Below are 19,883 nucleotides of genomic sequence, written 5' to 3' on the forward strand. Positions count from 1 at the left end.
CACTAATCTTGTCACATCAGCCCCTCCCCCCCACGACCTCTTTCAACCTTAATTACTGTCTTGGAGGTTTGTCTCCAAATATAGCCACAGCGTGGGGTTAGGGCTTCCACATGTGGATTTACAGGGATACAGGTGTGCATTCCAGAGTACTCCTTCTTCCTTGGTTTTGTACGAACTTTGCTGAGGGGTCTGTTGCTTTCCTGGAGCTTTTTCCTTACTTGAATTTCTTAAAAGATGAGACCTTCCATTGCCCATTTACCCTTTCCAGAACAGTTCAGGCTATCCAGGAGAACAGGTCCTCTGATACAGCTGGTGGCCACACTGTGTCTCTGTGATCCCCGGGAGCTGACATGCTATCTCCATTGTTCTCATTGCTGGGGTCTATGATGAGCATTACAGTCTCTCAGGCCATGTTGTCTTGTCTGTTGTTTTTTTTTTTTTCTTTTTAAGACTTGGGTTTCAGATTTCTGTTTCATGCTTAGAATTATTGTGGCTTTTGGAAGAGAATATTTTAAACTGGGTGAAAAGGCCAAAACAAAAAAAAAAGTAGAATCGAGAAGTGAAAGCATAATTGTTTACAGTTCAGTAAGCAGTTGTGGTTAAGAAATGTGTCTGTTCATCATTGCCAGATGACTTAAAATTTTATGGGAGAGCATAAGTTCTACAAAGAATAATTGTGCTTTTACAGGATAAAGATGTAAATGTCCTCAGAATTTAGTTTTTAGGTATTGTAATCTAGACCTCCTGGTTAGAGCTTTATGAATTTTATTGTGAAATTTTCTGTGAAATGAATCTGATGGCAGCTTACAACAATTGCTTAGAAACTAAAATTTTGATGTGCCAAGCACTAGTAATAATAAAATAATGCACTTGGGAGTACCAGACCACCTTACCTGTCTCCTGAGAAACCTGTATACAGGTAAAGAAGCAACAGTTAGAACTGGACATGGAACAAGCGACTGGTTCAAAATTGGGAAAAGAGTATGACAAGGTTGTATATTGTCACTCTGCAGAGTGACGTCTCTTAACTTATATGCAGAGTACATCATAAAAAATGTGGAGCTGGATGAATCACAAGTTGGAATCAAGATTGCCTGGAAACATATCAATAGCCTCGGGTATGCAGATGACACCACTCTAATGGTAGAAGGTAAAGAGGAACTAAAGAGCCTCTTGATAAGGGTAAAAGAGGAGAGGGAAAAAGCTGGCTTGAAACTCAGTGTTAAGAAAGCTTTAGGATCCTGGCATCCGGTTCCAACACTTCATGACAAATAGAAGAGGAAAAAGTGAAAGCAGTGACAGATTTTATTTTCTTGGGCTCCAAAATCACTGAGGACAGTGAGTGTAGCCACAAAATTAAAAGACACTTGCTCCTTGGAAGAAAAACTATGACCAATCTAGACAGCATATTAAAAAGCATTACTTTGCTGACAAAGGTCCATCTAGTCAAAGCAATCGTTTTTCCAGTAGTCATGTACGGATGTGAGTTGGACTGTAAAGAAGACTGAGCACCTAAGATTTAATGCTTTCCAGTTGTGCTGAAGATGGATCTTGAGAGTCCCTTGAACTGCCAGGAGATCAAACCAGTCAATCCTAAAGGAAATCAACCCTGAATATTCATTGGAAAGACTGATGCTAAAGCTGAAGCTCCGATCTTTTGGCCACCTAATGGCAAGAGCCAACTCATTGGAAAAGACCCTGATGCTGGGAAAGATCGAAGGCAAAAGGAGAAGGGGGCAGCAGAGGATGAGATGCTTGGATGGCATCACTGACTCAGTGGACATGAAATTGAACAAACTCCGGGAGATAGTGAAAGACAGAGGAGCCTGGCGTGTTGCAGCCCATAGGATTGCAAAGAGTCGGACATGGCTTAGCAACTGAACCTCAACAACAACAATGAAGTTGAAGACTCAGTAACTGAACACTCACAGGCCTATACTATTGCTGGGTGTTTGGGATCATTGGTAGAATCAGGCATAGTTGTAACCTCTCAAAAGAAAAGATAGTACAGTTGTGTACAAATAAATACAATTCAACTTTCAGTATATATTAATGAAAATAAGCAATGGTACAATAAAGTGAATAGATCAAATACCACTTGGATTTGATTTTGGACTGTAGTGTTTATTACAGTTTACTTTGCATCCCTTGCAAAGTTAATGATTTAATAGATAAAATTATTCATTTTATGTGTTAAAATCTTGGTAAGAGCTACAGTAATGACATAACAGAGATAAACTACTGAATGGGAAACAACTGTGGTCATAGCATTCACCTGGGAGATGGTGATGAAGTGCTTTCTTAAATTGTGAGTATAGTAATAATTTAAAGCTTCTTGAGAGCTGTGGGACTTGAGGGTAGAGCAGGGAGAAGTAACTGGTTACAAAAGCGTTTCTAAAGAGTGGGCCGTTGTTTGGGTTACTCAGTGGTTGGCCCCTGAAGGGTTCAAGAACAGGAATGGCTGTCATCAAATTTATGCGGAGAGAGACAGCTCTGGACGGCCTTGGGATAGGGCCGAGCAGTCAGGTACCAGACTGAGAAGGTCAGTTAGGGACAGGCTGCCGTAGTAACTAAGAGGCGTCTCAGTCTTCCTAAACCTAACACTGATATCTTGATGTCACTATTGTCCCCTGTCCCTTGCCCATCACACACACACCTGCTCCTCTGTCTGCACAGGAAGCAAGTGAACTTTAAAGCCCCCCAATTTGCTCTACTGTCTTGCCCTCCCACCCCAACCTGTGTGTGCACATGTGTGTTTTCATGTGTGCATGTGTGTTTTTATGTGTACATGAGGTGTGAGAGCTGCAGGAAAAAGTCATGATGGGCACCTGCTGATGATTTGACCTGAAGAAGAGAAAAAGTACCAATTTCAGAGAATAGTAGGACATGTATTTTAAAGCCAGACTCTTTATAGGTTAGCCTATAAATATCTGTGAAGACAAAAAGTGATAATATAGGGAAAATCCCAAATTATTCTGTGGTCAACATTTGGATAAGTAAATGGAACAAGTTAAAGTTAATGCAACCATTATGAAAGGTATTTCATAATAAAAAATTACAGATGTTTCTGTCTCAATAGAAGGATGATTTCAATATTTCTCCCCGCACAGCAATTTGCCTCACTTGGTACTTTCTTTTATAATATTTGTTAGTTTTTTGCATAGTATTTTTATGTAGGTATTCTTGAAAGTTGTCCTCACAATATATATATTAATTCATCAATGTAACCCACTGAGAAAGATTGGAATTAGCATGTATTGTAAATGGACTCTAGTCATCTGTATATTTCAGATAAATCAATTCAAGTATCAAAAATACATTGTGTTCTTATATTATTTGCTCGATTGTTTTTAGACCTCTTGTTTATTTAAAATGAAAGACTTTTTTTAGAGCAGTTAGGTGATAAAAATAAATCACTTACTGATGCATTCATTCAACAAATGTTTACCTTTAAGGTAACTATTTTCCTTTGTAACACAGAGTGTTTCATCTGCTCAGCTCTGGTGGTGTATTTCTTCTGTGAGTTGTCTGTTTGCATGTCTTCACCACTTTGTTGCTGTGTTGATGTCTGTGCCCTCCATTTGGTCTTCGAGCACTTCTTCCTCAGAGTTTGGTTTCTGTCAGATTTCACTCTTCCTTACCAGTGTTGAAATCCTGACTATGTCCTGCCAGTGAGAAGCCTCACTGGAGTCCATTTCTCAACCAGGTGTACTTAAAAAAATTTTTTTTTTGTTTAACAAGTCCAATGTTTTAGTATAATAAAATAGGGGTAAAAGCATCCTCAGTTTCCTGTCTTTAACTGGCATTTACCCTCAAGACATTGCTTCTAGGACTTGTGAGAACACTCAGTTTTCTGACCTAACCCTAACCCCTGAGTCCTGCCAGTGATCCTCTCTGCCCTGAAGAAGTCATGTGAGCAGCTGACTTGTTCATTTTTCTTATTGGTCAAGATGAGAGATTAGTATATTCCTTACCTATTTCATAGAGTTATTGTGGATCAGGTAGGAGAACATCAATAGATTTAGAAATGCCTTGGAAAGTTAGTGTTGTGACAGTGCTGTGATGACAGTGGCCGCCTTTATTGCGTGGGTAACAAACCAGGCCCTGCACTGTAGGCTTTCTGTGTGTCTCTCAATGTTTGCCGTGTTCTAGACAATAGCCGAAACCGTCTCCATTTTAAAAGGAGGGTTCTCATGAGAAAGATAAGTGTAGATAAGGCAATTGAGGGTTTCTGAAGGGAGGAACTCTGCCTGTGGCTGGGATTCAGGAAACACTTCCTTGACAACATAGATAGAAGCTTCGACTGAGTCGCAGCAGCGTTTATGAAAAACTGTTGTCCCACTGTCACAGAATAGCCTTTTTGTGTTCCCCTCCATCTAGTTGCAAAATTGGTCATTTGTAAAACCAGTATCTCCTGTGCTCGAATTGAAACTTGCATCGAATGCAAAACTGGTCTTGGATTGTCCAGGCTCTGTCTCCCGCAGAGGAAGGGGAGGTTACCCTGCTTCCTTTCTGCAGAGAAGGCTGACCTCGGCTTCCCCGCAGGCCTGTGGGAGGAGCTTCACAGCCCCCTCCGCCCCCCAGGCCCCGCTTGCAGCCAAGAGGGCACTCCCAGACCTGTTAGTCGGGAAGCGTCCGGTGGTAATGGTCAGATCAGGGTTCATATTTATTAGGTATTGTCAGGAGTTCTCATAAAAATCTTCAAAGAAACTACAGTCAGTAGCAGTGTGACTCAAATATATAGGTATTTCTTCTGTAATACTGTTTACGTGCCTCTGTAGTGTCTGGCCTTATGTAAAATCTGTCAGGGACTGTAGAGTTGGAGGCAGACCATTGAAAACCTAAGTCACTCTGTGATCAGCCGCACATAACAGTGGCTGGTAACCAGAGGGAGAACGGTGCTGCCTGGGCAGGCGCTGGCCCTTGAACTCCAGCGGGGCAGTGGGTACTGGAGAGCACAGGCCTCAGAGTCCTGGGCAGCAGCTGCTGCCAGTGGCAGAGGATAGTGTTGGGGGTGAGCCCTGAGTGCGGGTACACGTTTTAATAATTCCTGAAATATATCCAGAAATGTGCCTGTGGCTAGCACTAACCCTAGGGCTTTTCTCTGTGCTGCCAGTGAACTTGACTCCGCCCCCTGCTCTGCTGCCCAGCGCAGGCAAAAAATGTGTGCCCCACAGTGACCCCACATACGCTGACTTCTCTTCCTGCTTGCTTGCTGAGGGTGGGACTTCCTTTTGCTTAGAGACGCCTGTAGTGGCAGAGCCGAGTCTGTCTTCCCTTCCCAGGCAGTGCTGTTCTTTCCGGGTGTTTTTACTCCCCACAGGGACCTAGCACAGTGCAGCCTAGCATTGTGCTTGTTCTCGGAGCGCCCCCTCCTCAGGGTAGCCGCATACCTCAGAAATCCTTGTTCCCGGTTGTGCTCCGGGGAGGTGCTGTGACCTTACTTCATACATGAATGCTTGCTGTTGGCACTCAGAGAGAGAAGAGTGTGGAACAATTTGAGGAAGAGGGGAAAATGACGGAGAAAAGTGAAAGGGTTTTTTTTTTTTTTTTTAGAAATTTTTTAGAGATTTCTTTTTAGAAATGGAAACGAAATTAAACTGTATACCCACAGCTTTGGCCCCGTTAAAACCTTCAGTTAACTGGTTAGCTAAAGTGGTAACGAAACTTGTATTAGTATCTGTTATTAGCAAGACACGTACCAGACACTTAGGTTTTATCTCATTTAATGCATTTACTTTTTAATTAAAAAGCAGAGTGTAATAAAAGTAATAAGTAACCACTAACTAGGATTAACAGCACATTAATCTTTTGTCTCTTCTGCTTCACTTCTTTTTATAACAGTACAGCAGATAAGTTTGAAGTCGCTTGCCTTTCCTTCCTGAGGCACACTCCTTTCTCACACGATTCAGCCGTTATCACGTTTTCTCTGTGTTGTACTAGTCCATATTTATGTAACTGTCTGACATTTGTGTCTGTAATGATGTTTTATTGGTCTTTGTGTTTGAGAGAAATAGCATTAGGGTGTTAGGCTGCTCACAGCTCATTTACCCCTTTTATTTACTGAGATCTCTCCGAGCTGATACATACAGACCAGGTCCGCTCACGTAGCCGCTGTGGAGCCTCCTCTGTCCGCCCCCACAGCTTACCCACTGGGCACCGATTGATGCTGGGTTGGCTTCCTGCTCTTACAAACAACAGTGAGTTGTGCAGCTTTGTCGTGTTCTCCGGGAGCATGTGACAGAGTCCTTGGGTGCATATCTGGGATTTCTGCTATATGGTTACAGGCTATGCACACCATCAACTTTATTTATCTTACTTAAATCTTAAAAATATTAATCAAAGCAGGTGGCATGATCTCCATGTTACGTATGAGAAAAATGAGGTGTTGAAATGCTATGTAACTGGGCCAACTTAATAAGAGAGTCGGTGATCGAATCCAGATCAAATTCCATCCACTTCAGTCTAGAGCCCTAACTCCCATTATTCCACAGAAATCCACAACTTTTAATCTGTATGATTGTTACAGTATTTGCAGCTGGTCAGTCATATTGCATCGTTTCAAAGTAGGCAATCAAAGCAGCTAATGAAGTGGAGAGGCGCGTGAGAAAGGGGGACCCCGGTCATGCTCCCTTTGTAGTTGTTTTTGAAAGGGTTCAAGTTTTAGAGTAAAAACATGCTTTATGAAATGATGGGTTTGCCTTTGTTTGTCTCCTTCCAGGTACAAAATCTGGTGTATTAACTGTGAAGATTCTAGAGGTGCATGAGGAGTGCACTGTCCACGTTGCCACGTGTAGGCAGTTGTCAGAGCTCCCGGCTGACGGCCCTTGTCAGGGTGGGGCCACAGGGGCCAGCCTGAAGGTTCTCTTCACCAAGGAGACTGCCCACTGCCTCAGGGGGCGCCCACAGGATGTTGTCCACATCTATCCTCCCTGGTGAGTGCAGTCACCAACTGTGAGTATGTCTCAAAAGACTTTGTTATCAGGAACATTTTTATCATTTTATTATATGATGATGCCAGGGGAAGGGAGCCAGGATTCGACATAGGTTTTATGTAACAGAAGCTCTGAACTGCCTCTCATGGCTTGTTTGTACTTCTGGCAACAAATTTTTGATACTTTAGTGGGGGTGGAGGTCCACATCAAGATTTCTGCTTAAGGGCTATGTTTTTATAAAATCTGGCTGTTTCTGTTTTTATTTTTCTTAGAAATGTAATTTTAGTAACAGTGATTATGTTACAATAGGATAATACACACTAATTTAATACTTATTTGCTAATTTTGTTGGAGCGGTAAAAATCATGATGTAAGATGAAATAGGGGTTTGATCATATGGTATCTAGTTCCCTGACCAGGGATCAAACACACGTACCCTGCACTGGGAGCATGGGGTTTTGACAGCTGGACCGACCACCAGTGAAGTGCCTCAGGGATACTGATTTTATCGGCAGTATTTTTTTTTAAATTATTTACCTATTTATTTTTGGCTGTGCTGAATCTTCACTGCTTTGTGTGGGTATTCTCCAGTTGCAGAGAGCGAGGGCTACTCTCTGCTTGTGGCTCACGGACTCATCGCGATGGCTTCTCTTGTGCGTGGTTCCAGAGGACATAGGCTTCAGCACCTGTGGCGCACAGGTTCAGTTACTCAGCAGCCTGTGGGATCTTCCTGAACCAGGGATTGAACTGGTATCCCCTGCATTTCAGGGCGGATTCCTAACCACTTGACCACCAGGGAAGCACCCCTACTGGCATTTTTAAAATTTCATTCATCAATAAATTCTTAGATTTGAATTCAGCTGACTCAGATGGTAAAGAATCTGCCTGCATTGCTGGAGACCCAGGTTTGATCCCTGGGTAGGGAAGACCCCCTTGAGAAGGGAATGGCAGCCTACTCCAGAATTCTTGCCTGGAGAATTCCATGGACAGAGGAACCTCATGGGCTACAGTCAATGGTGTCACAAAGAGTCAGACACGACTGAGTAACTAACATTGTCATTGTCATTGTAAAGATCTCTAAGTTTAACTTCTTCCCCAGAGGAGGGATCTTTTCATTGTGTCTGTAGTGAGTGATCATTAGTCTCTAATTAACAGGCTGAGGATATCACAGGTAACTTGCATTACTTTATTTAAATTTCTAATACATTTTAAAATTGACCAATATAATACACATATAGAATCATACACAGGTTACAAGTTTATATTTCATTAAGTAATTGCAAGGTAAGTACATAATTGCTGATTCACATGGCAGGAATAATCTGCTGTGCTTTTCCACAAGATGACTGAAGATCAGTTCAGTTCAATTCAGTCGCTCAGTCATGTCCAACTCTTTGCGACCCCGTGAATCACAGCATGCCAGGCCTCCCTCTCCATCACCAACTCCTGGAGTTTACTCAAATTCAAGTTCATCGAGTCGGTAATGCCATCCAGCCATCTCATCCTCTGTCGTCCCCTTCTCCTCCTGCCCCCAATCCCTCCCAGCATCAGGGTCTTTTGCAATGACTGAAGATAAATGATAATAAATACTCCATTTTGAACTGGACTGTTTCTACATGTTTTTCTCTATGACATAAAACATAATTATAACTGTGTGGTTCAGAGGCTTTAACTTCACACAGTGATTTTGAAAATTCTGTGAAGAATTAGGAAGTAACCTTGGTGAGTATTTTAGGTAACAGAGCATTGAATTCAACATGGCTTACTGAGGTGACACGTTTAGGGTAAGCTAAGTGAAGTCCTAGGGATAAAGTGTCATGTGGATTTGTTCTGAAAGAGGAAGACTTACTGAGGTCAGAGGATACTGCCCTTTTTCTGTCTTGAACAAGGTTGATTTCTTTCAGAGAAGCTACACATCAGTCATTCTGATCCAGCATAACAGGCAGCTCCTGGCAGGGGCACAAGTGCTGTGAAGGCCTGTTAGAAACATTATGGTTCCAACACTAAGCTTATGGTTAAATATTATACATTAATGAATGAATGGAATGCTTCATGTCTAATGCAGCCTCCCAGTTGGCCCACATGTACTCTTTATCATAAAAATAAAGATTGGAAAAGCAAAAAGAAAAGTTTCCTTGTTTAAAAATGTGTCTGCTTTCTGGCCATGGTCTTCCAGAGGCGGGCTGTTAGTGAGCACAGAGCATAGCCCATGAACTCCTGGATGGAGAAAACGCGGCCAACGTCGCTGTACTGCTCTCCTGGTGTGTCTCCCTCTTGGAACGTAGCACACAAGTTCTGTCAGATAAACAGACACATCGTGACCTGTCAGATTAGATCACATCCATGAACCCAGGAAATATCTCATAATTCTGTATAGATTTATTCTTAGTTGAAAGGTGTTGGAAACAATCATGCTTTCTGCCTTCTGGGAGTTAAGATCATAGAAGTGTAACATGCCTTATCTGCACATGTCCTGGCTAGAATGATGAAGTTTTTCCTAATTTTTCTAAGTTGTTTTTTCTTTCATTATTTTTAACATAATGATTATCTGTGAGACAAAGACAAAAGTCAGAATAGAAAGTGAGTGACTTTTTCATGGTCTTGTTCTCAAAATGACTGTGGCTTATTGTGGTCACTGAGAGTCCACACACACACACACACACACACCACCCCGCCACCCCCACCTTTGTAGGCATGGTTCTTTCTTACTAGAGGACTTTTCATGTCCCCAGGTCCACGTGACAAAACTTGTACCTCTCCTACCCCTTCTCTTTATGCTTTCCTTGCCTCTTCTTCCCAACTCAAGACACGCTTGGTTGCTCTGTCTTACATGCCACATTGTGCCTTCCACATGCCTCTGTTACAACACATCTAATAGAAAATCCCTTCTGTCACACTTTTATCTGTCCCCTACACAGTGAGCTTCTTGAGGGCAGGGCTCATATGATTGGTGGTAGAAGTGGAAATTGGCTTTGCAAGACCATATTGACCATAGTGAAGTGAAGGTGTTAGTTGCTCAGACATGTCCAACTCTTTGTGACCCCATGGACTGTTGCCCACCAGACTCCAGACTCCTCTGTCCATGGATCCATGTTTTCTCAGAAGATCTTGAGATTAGATAACCAGCTCATTTTTGAGGAATTGAAATGGTAGTGGGAATATCTGTACTAGTATTTGTAGCTGTGAAAGCACTCAGTTATTAGATCTTCCTAGCCTAGCTAACATGAAAATGCTTGAGAAGTTTTCCTTCTCTCTCCACAAGCTTACAGGACAGGTAGTGTTCACTCAACAGCAGTGCTCCCCTGATCAGTCAGCGCCAAGCAGACAGGAACAGTACTTCCACACAAGCAGGATCCCTGGGTCTCCAGCTGTTTTTCATGGGAGCCATACTCTTGCTCAGCCCAGCATGGCAACACTGTAGGGACTCCATCACCATCCTTTAATGGCTGGAGAAAAATGACCAGGAGAGAAAAATCAGACTAGTCTGGTTGATGATTGGGAAGTGGATATATATTTGACCACAAATCTTAAGCATATTATGGAGTATTTTTTTTTTAATAGTATCAGGCTTTTTTTTTTTTTTAACTATGTGGAACATTCATGGATATTTTGAGGAAGTTTAAAAATAACGTTGAAAATGAATATATGTTAATTAATAGCTTTCTCAGTAATTTTGCTCAATAAAAATGCCATCCTTAGCTGTTTTAGGAATGTAATCTTGAAAGAATAATCCAAAGACTAGAATAGTGGGAATGCCAATACGTAAGGGATTTCTCTAACCCCAGTCACAGCATCACCCTCTCAGTCATTCTGAGCCCTGGACCACTTTCTCATTGGGTTGAAGGTCAGCTCTTACCTTCTGTGATGTTTGTGAACAGATTAGCTTATCATTTTGCATACTTTTCTCCTTTAGAGAAGACAGTAATGTAAAAACAGTTCTGACTCTCTGTTTCCTTTCCAAAGTTGGCCTCAGACCCTTTTCTTTTTTCTGGTTACAGAAAATAGAAATGCCTGTTTGATTTTTCCTGCATCTAGAATTCTAAGGATTTTAGAAATAATTGATTTAAGAACTATGACTCCAGTCCAGTACAGAATTAACTTGTTACCTGCTCTCTTTTGTGGGATGTCTGTAGAATTTGTCATTTCCATACTACAGGTGAGAGAACAGAATTAATACATTTTAAGTGTAGCTGTTTGATGCAGGCAGTTGGGTCAGCCTCTGACTGGGTCATAACATTCAAAATTCTTGGCTCTCAGATCTGCTTGCATTGTGTTTATCACCGTTTTTACTAACAGTGTCACGGACACTTAGTTATGTAAGTTACTTTGGATCTGTGGGGAAGCAGCTTCATGTTGTAGAAGCAGATGATTCTTAGATTCTCTTCAGGTCCTGAGGAAGTTGCCATGGAAAGTGGGAGACTGCTTTGGAAGATTGCTGGGAAGCCATGGTATTATTCTCCTGTGATGCTGCCCTGTGTATAGAGGCAGCTGGGTTGCTGTTGTCTTTACCCGAAGCCCTTACATTAGGGAAAGCTATTGAGGAAGGTAGACTGGTGGTCCAGCAAAGGTATATAGGTGCAGTTTGCTGTTCTCCTCATACCCTGGCAAGTATCCCAGAAACATACTCTGAGTAGAATGTACTTATCCAGGATAGTATATTTTGTTGTTTCACTTTGTTTTGATTTTTACTCTTTTCCTACCTTTCATGTAGAAATCAAACCAGCTTTCAAGGAATAGATTTGTACTTAATAGATGGCTGTTTCATGATTCTTCTTGTGGTTCAGTTGCTAAGTTGTGTGTGACTCTTTGTGACTCCGTGAACTGCAGCACACCAGGTATCCCTGTCCTTCGCTATCTTCCAGAGTTTGCTCAAATTCATGTCCGTTGTGTCGATGATGCCATCTAACCATCTCGTCATTTGTTGTCTCCTTCTCCTCCTGCCCTCAGTCTTTCCCAGCATCAGGGTCTTTTCCAATGAGTCGGCTAAGACACTTATTTTCAGCCACTGCCCCCTGTCACGTCAGCCCATCTAAAAACCAGACCTGACTTTTTCTCTTCAGGTTACTTGTCATGCAGACTTTCCTATGAGGCTGTAAGTGTGGGCTGAGGGAAGGATGGCCGGTGTGGCAGGAGCAGGTAAAGCAAGAGTACAAGCTTCCTGTTTGTGGAACTTAGTTTCAGGTGCTCTTCACCCTTAGTATGCTACATACACCGCTTTCACTTGCAGACATGGTATTCCTGGATGTATCCACCCCTACCACTGGTTGAATCAGACAGTGCCCAGTTCATGATAAGTCCATGGCCATCTCATGTCCCTTGTCAAGGTTGCATGGTTATCTAATATAGTCAGGTGTCCTGTCACCACTGGGAGCCAGCAGCAAGCCAGGATTTCCTGTCAAAAGGAAAACAGTTATTTACTGACTAAAGCATGGCTTAGCCCCCCCAGACCTTTGGTCCTTCTGCTCTTCTCTTTGGTTCCAAGTATCTCAGTCAGCTGTAGGCATTTCCATTGGTCACTGAGACCAGGACAGAGATCCTTGTTGTATCCTGGCCCACATAAAGTGCGTTCTCTCACCTCGCTAAATGCTGAACCTTTTAGATCACTCAGGAGATAGAGAAGAACACAGGAAGGTGGAATGAGAGATACTGACATTTGTGCCTCTTTTTTGGTGGTAGCAGATGAAGAGTGCAACTTTTTTTCCCTTTGGAGGAAACACGTTAACATGTCTACATCATAGCACATTTGCTGCACAAAATTTACTCTGAATTCTTCTAGTATTTATCTTCTGTCCAGTGGTACAGGCTTGTATTGCCAGGGTGTCCTAGGATACCTTCTATTTCCTGTTAATGAATTCTACCCATATGATGCCATCTTGTCCTGTGAAGCAGTGAGATGATGAGGTTCCTGCAGGCTGAGCTATGGCGAGAACCAGATTTTACATCATGTAATGTCAGCCAGGTGGAAGTAGCCTGTCGTCAGTCAGGTGAAAGCAAGTAGCTTTCTGTTTTCTCTGCTGTTTGGGACAGAGAAACACAGCTGCACATACACATTCAGCTCTGAGATCAGTAGCTGCCATCCAGGGCAGGCAGTGTGCTGATTCTCTCCAGCAGAACTCACAGCTCGATCTGCAGCTGCAGCAGAGGCTGCTCCTGGTAAAATCTTTGGTAACTGCCGTCATCCTCAAAGATGTCTGTCTTCTGTGGAGGCCTGATGCCAAACAGGAGGGGAGAGGAGAGTCAGCAGCGTGCCTCTCTCAGTCTCTGATGTGATGCCTCAGAGGATGCTGTCTCTCTTTAATTGTTGTTTGCAGGGGAGAGAAACTTCGGATTTCTTTTCAACTCTTCACATCACAGCGTTCTCATTATATGAATTAAGGTGTAAATGTGGAAGTTCTTCCTGTTTCTGAGCATATGTTCAATCCACAAACTCAGGATCTGGGCAGATAATCATAAGACGGACTTCAGTTGTGTTTGTCACTCATGAAACCTTCAACTTGACAGGTAGAGCACAGGGGTATTGAGTCCTCGTGGATCAACATTACATCAGGGACAGGGACCTGTGAGTCCCGAAAGGTCTAGTTTTCTCTTTCTTCAGTGCACAGTGGTCCCCAAAAGTAACGCTTTGGGAAAGAGTAGAAGGAAGAGTTAACTGACAGGGTTAGTGTATCAGTGAAGGGTTCTTTCCTGAAGGACCAGCTGCCCTCTGAATCAGGGGCTCTGGGACTGCTTCTGACTCAGGCTGGGACCCAGAGGATACTCCTCGACCTTATGGTGCTTGACCAGGCAGGGCCTCTGTCAGTTACCCTAGAGGTTAAATGGGAGTTTCTTCAGATTCTCAGCTTTTCCACAAATCTCTCAGTAGCCATCCTCCACCAAATATTCCTGTACCTCAGGGCATATTAATAACTGAGGTCCTCTGGGTTCTTATGCATGCTCTGCCTGACTGCTTCTGGGCATGTGACTCCACTTTTCCTTACCGCATTGAAACCCGGGAGCCTATTTCAGTGGCATCCTCTGCCATACTGACCTTCTCTGTGGCTCCCTGAGGGGTCAGGTTAAGAGGTGGGTGACCATGAGAGATGTCTCTCAGTCTTCGTATTTCTTTCTCTGTATTTTACTGTCACATTGCTAGCATCCAGATAGTCTGATTTCTGTACTGGGCTATGCAGAAGGCAGAAAGTTTGAGTTACTTTGATTTAGGGCTTTTATAGGATAGTTCTGGTTACAGACAGACACTTTGGCAACTGTGATAAATTCCCAGTTTCATCCCTTAAATGCATTTTGTAGTGACATATTACAACGCCTAACAGACAGAAGCTAATCAAGGAACCTCTTGGAGTACTTTCATGTCTGTTTTCTTATTTCCTCTTCAGATAACCTTGTGGTATAAATAGAACTAGATTCTTACAGATGAGGAAACAGGTTCAGAAAAGGTAATTACTTTTCTGGAGGCAGAACTAGGACTAGAACCTGAATCCCTTGACTTCTTATCTTGTGCTGTCTCTTTTCAACACACATCTAGTGGTAGGTGGGTGTGTTCACACATACAGTGTGGCACACATGCCTCTATCCAGAAGCTACAGTTCACAGTTGTGTTAGATATTGGTTGCTGCTAATTACAGCATATATGTAAGAATATATTTGCAAATGAGTTAAGAAACACAGGAAGTTGCAAATGAAAATTGTGTGTAAAAAGAGTATGTGCATGTTTGTATTTTTTTTGTAATATTTACACCTGCAGTTTCTATCTCTATGCAATAATTCTTTCCAGAGAAAATACATCTGCTGCTTTCTAAATGCATCCGCTGCTTGCTTTAGAAGTCCTTGAATGTGATTTCCATCTCTTCCTCCTATAAGAGGATTTGGAGACAGGTTGTGGGGTTGTTTAATTGAGGAAGTTCTGCAGGTTGAAACCCAGCCTATTTTGTTGTCCATCTTACCTGATCTACATAGTAATGCCTAAGCCTAAGGTCAGTGTGTTGATTTTTGTTGTTAAATCATTTTTTGTATTTTTTTCTCCCAAGAAACATATACAATTTTTGAAGATTAGTGTTACATGTATTTTGAAGATTAATGTTACTTTATAAGTTTGCTCAGTCCCCTGCCATCTTAACTGTTCATGTTTAGAGCATCACATGAAGGCGTTCTTAATGAGATTTAGTGCAGGCCTCCGCTGTTATCTCACTGGAGGGTTTGCTGGAGGCTGGCTTTCCCGACAGCCCTGACCACAGAGCGTTGGAATGCGGGGCTGACGTCACAGCCGCTCCTGGGAATGTTCTGCATTCCTCTTCCTGGCAGTGGTCAGGTGGCTTCCAGCAAGAATGAAGGATAACAGCTTCCAAAGAAGAAAAAGAAAGAGGAGGAAGAGAACAGTTTATAATCAAACTATTGTGGGGGAGGCACTTTTATTCTGAGCCAAAATTGAAATTAGAACCAGATGTCTAGCATTCTGATGCTGCACGAATGTTAAATGCATTTATTAATGACTGTAATAGCTGAGTTATTTGGCTTCTTATTGAGCTTAAGTTTTGAAACTCTCTTTAAGAATTCTGGAAAAACAACTTCTTGTAGTTGACATTTTATCTGCAGAAGCACCTTTTTGAGTATAAAGAGGGGGATGGCACACGAGGCCTGGGTGCTGTGGTTAATGAACAGGCTGTGTAAAATCTGTTAATATTCAGAAACATGACATCTGAAACATGAAGTCTCTGTGATGTGTTAATGTAGTAACTTCAATCCATTAATTAGGGGAGAGGTATATTCTATTAAAATATATGCTACAGAAATTTTTTTTCCTGAAAATATTTGCATTAACATTGTTGTTTCTGACTATTATGTTACTGGCCAAGCCAGGTATTCAAAACAAAACATAGCAGACTCTTAATATAATAAACACAGATTTCCCAAAAGTTGTTCAGCTCTGCAGTAGTGTGTGCAACAGAAAATTGGACAGTAACTGAGTTACGTTTAAACTTAATTTGTGTTTTCCTGTCTTCTAGGCACTGAAGTGCTTTGTTCACATTGATTGTCCTGGCTTAACATATCACAATTTGTCTGTGTTAAAGTAAAAAAGTTCTTTCTTTTTTTTTACACAGTGCCTTTCAGTAGATTCTCTTACTTCTGTATCATAGCAGTTACATTAAAACAGTTCCCCAGTTTAGGTGAAATATGTTTGAATACTTCCTGTTACATATTGAAATGGAAAGTTGGCATCCTGTTTTAGGTCATGTCGCTGGTAAGGAATTTCCAGAAATGTGGAGAAGTGCTGACTCATGGTGTACAGTGGACTGATCCCACTGCAGTAAGTCATGAGGGGGTTTTCTGAGCTCCTCTTTGAAACAAGCAAAATATGCCTGGGTAGTGTGCTATTTTATTTTTAGATGTAGCAGTGGGGGTGGAAAAGAGGCTGTTGGTTGGAATATTAGCCTTGCTAATAGCTTTAAAAGTTCTAGGGTTAGGTGTGTGTCTAAATGTGTGTGTTTCTACGGGCTATTATTAGAATTTGGAAACCAGGTTGTTTTTGTTGTAGTCACCTACCGTTGTTCCCTCTGAATCTTGCCCCCAACACGAACCCCATGCCCTCAGGCTGGGATGGTGTCTTGCTGTGGGCTCTATGAAATGTCAGTGATCGTGGTGCTTGCGTTGAGGGGGATGGTCCAGAAAGAGGTGTTGAATTCTTTGTATCTATAATTGGAAGTTTCTGAAACTAATAGAATGATTTAAAACTTTAAATATTAGTGGGCAGAAGTTAGCAGAAAAACTAGGATTCGTTGCATTTAAAGTTCTTGGCTCTGTTCTTAATATTTTACGTGTGTTAAATTGTCTAAATCTGAAGTTACTGGTTGAAATTTATTTTTCATTCATTTGGTATGGAGATGTCTGCTAAATTTGAGGGAGAGGAGCTATCTATAACAAAAATTCACTTCTAAATGCATATCTAATCTCATCTAATGTGAAGTGTATCCATCCATCAATTCCACAAACACTTGCCGAGTAACTGTTCTGTTCCAGGCCAGTGCTGCTGGGTGCTAGGCACTGAGTGCTTGGTGATAGGTGCTGTGGAAGATGTGCTCTTAGTTCCCTCTCTGAGGGCAGCAGTGCTGCATGTAGGACCAGAGCAGGAAGCACATGTTCATGGCTTGTGCAACATTCTGTTATGGCTATTGTGGTAGAATTCTATAGGTACAGTGAGGCACAAAGAAGGGATATACTTAGATCTATGCTAGATTCTGTCGGATTGTGCTATATTTAGTCGCTCAGTTGTGTCGCTCTTTACAACCCCAGGCTCTTCCTCTGTTCATTGGATTTTCCAGGCAAGAATTGTGGAGTGGGTTGCCTCTTTTAATATGATTCTGAGGATGTCAAAGTTGTTGGCTGAAAGTAATTTGAGTAGGCAGTGCTGAAAAAAACAAGCTTATAAGGGAGATGAGGGAAGTACTCCAGTATATGTGACAGTTATTCAGACTGCTTAAGAGGAAATTTAAGAAATGTAAATGATATTTCCTTACATCAAGTCATTTCCTTACATACACATGTACATCTCACAAAACAGCATGACCGTTGCCTTGTGTGTCTGAGTCTACCCTTCTCACACACTCCTAAAGAGATTGAATGGCTCTTTGTTAACACTCATCATGGAACCATAGAGCATGTTGTAAAACTGTTTTCTGTTACGTGACGGTTGACAGAAGGAAGAGTAGGCGTCCTTCTTGTGAGTGGCGCCCCTGCCACTGGGGAGGCACATGGGACTCCGCAGGTGGCCTGCAGGCGGGAGCCCCACCGAGCAGTTGTTCGAGGAGCTCTTGTCACGTTTCCTGAGCACCTCTAGTGTCCCCTTCTGCTGAGCTACACCAAGGGAGTCATTGGCCTGTTTTGAGGGGTGATTGTGAGGAGTTATTAACAGAACGATGCTCATATTTCAGATTGCAAGAATAGTTCTCTTCCTTTCAAAGTGTGTGTTCTCTAATTACGTGGCAGATTGCCGACCTCTGGTAGGTGTTGTGCTTGAGAACTGGGTGAGCACCAGCAGTAACCAATAGCCCTGAGGCTGGGGGTGATGCAGAAGCACCTAGGGCCTGTCACGCCATCCACATGGGATCCTCCAGTAATCTACAAAGCCCAGGAGTGTCTAGAAATTTAACGTGTTTGTTGACTGAATAAGTGACATTTCTATACCGTGAGACAAAACTACATTCTTTACTTTGTAAACTCTCATATATGTATACACATAATCCATGAATGCTTAAAAAAAAAATCAGTGGCATATATACATAACATAAAACTTACCATTTTAATATTTTTATATATATTCAGTGGTATTAAGTACATTTGTAACATGTTGCAAGCATCACCAGTGTACAGAGCTTTCCCATCATCTCAGACAGACACTCTGTACCCATTTAATAATAATTCCCCGCCTCTTTCCGCAACCGCCCCCCACAGCTCCTGATAACCTCTGTTATACCTTCCATCTCTATAAACTTGCTTATTCTAGGTAACTCATATAAGTGGAGTTACACAGTATTTGTCCTTTTGTGTCGGACTTCTTTCACCTAGCTTAATATCCTCAAAGTCCATGCTACTGTATGAATGGACCACGTCTTATTTATTCATTCATTTGTTAACAGACCCTGGAGTTGTTAACAGACCCTGGAGTTGTTTCTACCTTTCATTTATTGTGGAAAATGCTTCTGTGAACATTGATTTACAAATACCTATTTTAGTTCCTGCTTTCAGTTCTTTTGAGCATATATCTAGGAGTGAAAATAGTAGAGCATATGTTCATTCTGTGTTTAACTTTTTGAGGAACTCATAGTTTTCCACAGGGGCCCAGCCATTGCGCATTCCCACCAGCAGTGGGTTCCAGTTTCTCGACATCCTTACCAATACTTGCTATTTTCCTTTTTAAAAAGTAGTGATTCTAATGGGTGTGTGGTGGTATTTCATCCTGGTTTTGGTTTGCGTTTCCATCCATCATGACTAGTGATGCTGAGCACATGATTCACTTTGAAATTCCAAAATAACCCAGAAAACAATTAAAAGTCTCCAAGAAGATGAAGAGTTCCTCACTGGACCATCTTCACTCCAACTGTGGCCTCTCCAGCCCACAAACACAGTTTCTTGTAATTTGCATCTGTGACTAAAGGCTGGGACCACTGTTCTCAGAGCTCAGGAAAGTAGAAAAAGTTCTTTTCCAGAAAGGTAACCCTTCAACAACATGTTCTTTTGCTGTGTTTGTATCAGATTCATTAAGTATGCACAATGATTATGTTCACTTATACTTACTAATTTTCTTACAAAAACCAAGCGTTTAATCTAAAACTATGTGCTTGTGTGTGCTCAATTGTGTCTGTGACCACATGGACTATAGCCTGCCAGGCTCCTCTGTTCATGGAATTTCCCAGGCAAGAATACTGGAGTGGGTTGCCATTTCCTCCTCTAGGAGAACCTTCTGACCCAGGGATTGATCCAGGGATTGGCAGGTGGATTCTTTACCAGCTGCGCCACCTGGGAGGTCAGTCTAAAGCTATATGTAGGCATTAAGTAATTGGAAAAGAATGGGTCTATACCATGAGGGCATGTGAAAATGATGAAGTCAATAAAATGTTTAATTCTGTACTGGTTATTTCATTATTTACATTTATTGCCTTAATATGTTTATATTTAATGCTTTAATATATTTTGGTGTATCATATGAGATATAGGAATCAATTTTAATGTTTTCCAAATAATTGTATCAGCTTCACTTCCTAAATAATTTTCCCTCACTGACTCTAAATATTTCTCTTATTACTTATTATATTCCTGTATCCTAGGACTTATTTCTTTGCTCTATATTCTGTTTTGTTGTGTTGATAGTAAACCTTGATATAAATCAATGCCTTGCTTCTGTGTGTGTATGAATAATTTATAGATAAATACACTTGATCGGGGGACAAAATCATTAAA

The 19,883-nt window shown here is 41.8% G+C and overlaps 1 protein-coding gene across 8 annotated transcripts in view; it reads left to right on the forward strand.

Moving 5' to 3' along the window:
* Window positions 1-19,883, forward strand: part of SPIDR (scaffold protein involved in DNA repair) — a 263,884-nt gene that overhangs the window by 115,462 nt on the left and 128,539 nt on the right. For all 8 annotated transcript variants that reach the window (XM_065903392.1, XM_065903396.1, XM_065903391.1 and 5 more), the window contains one exon: window positions 6,722-6,935. In XM_065903392.1, the coding sequence (XP_065759464.1) occupies window positions 6,722-6,935 (214 nt within the window). The remainder of the gene's footprint in view (window positions 1-6,721; window positions 6,936-19,883) is intronic.

The sequence above is a fragment of the Muntiacus reevesi genome, chromosome 12 (assembly GCF_963930625.1).
Source record: "Muntiacus reevesi chromosome 12, mMunRee1.1, whole genome shotgun sequence".
In the NCBI taxonomy this organism is placed as follows: domain Eukaryota; kingdom Metazoa; phylum Chordata; class Mammalia; order Artiodactyla; family Cervidae; genus Muntiacus; species Muntiacus reevesi.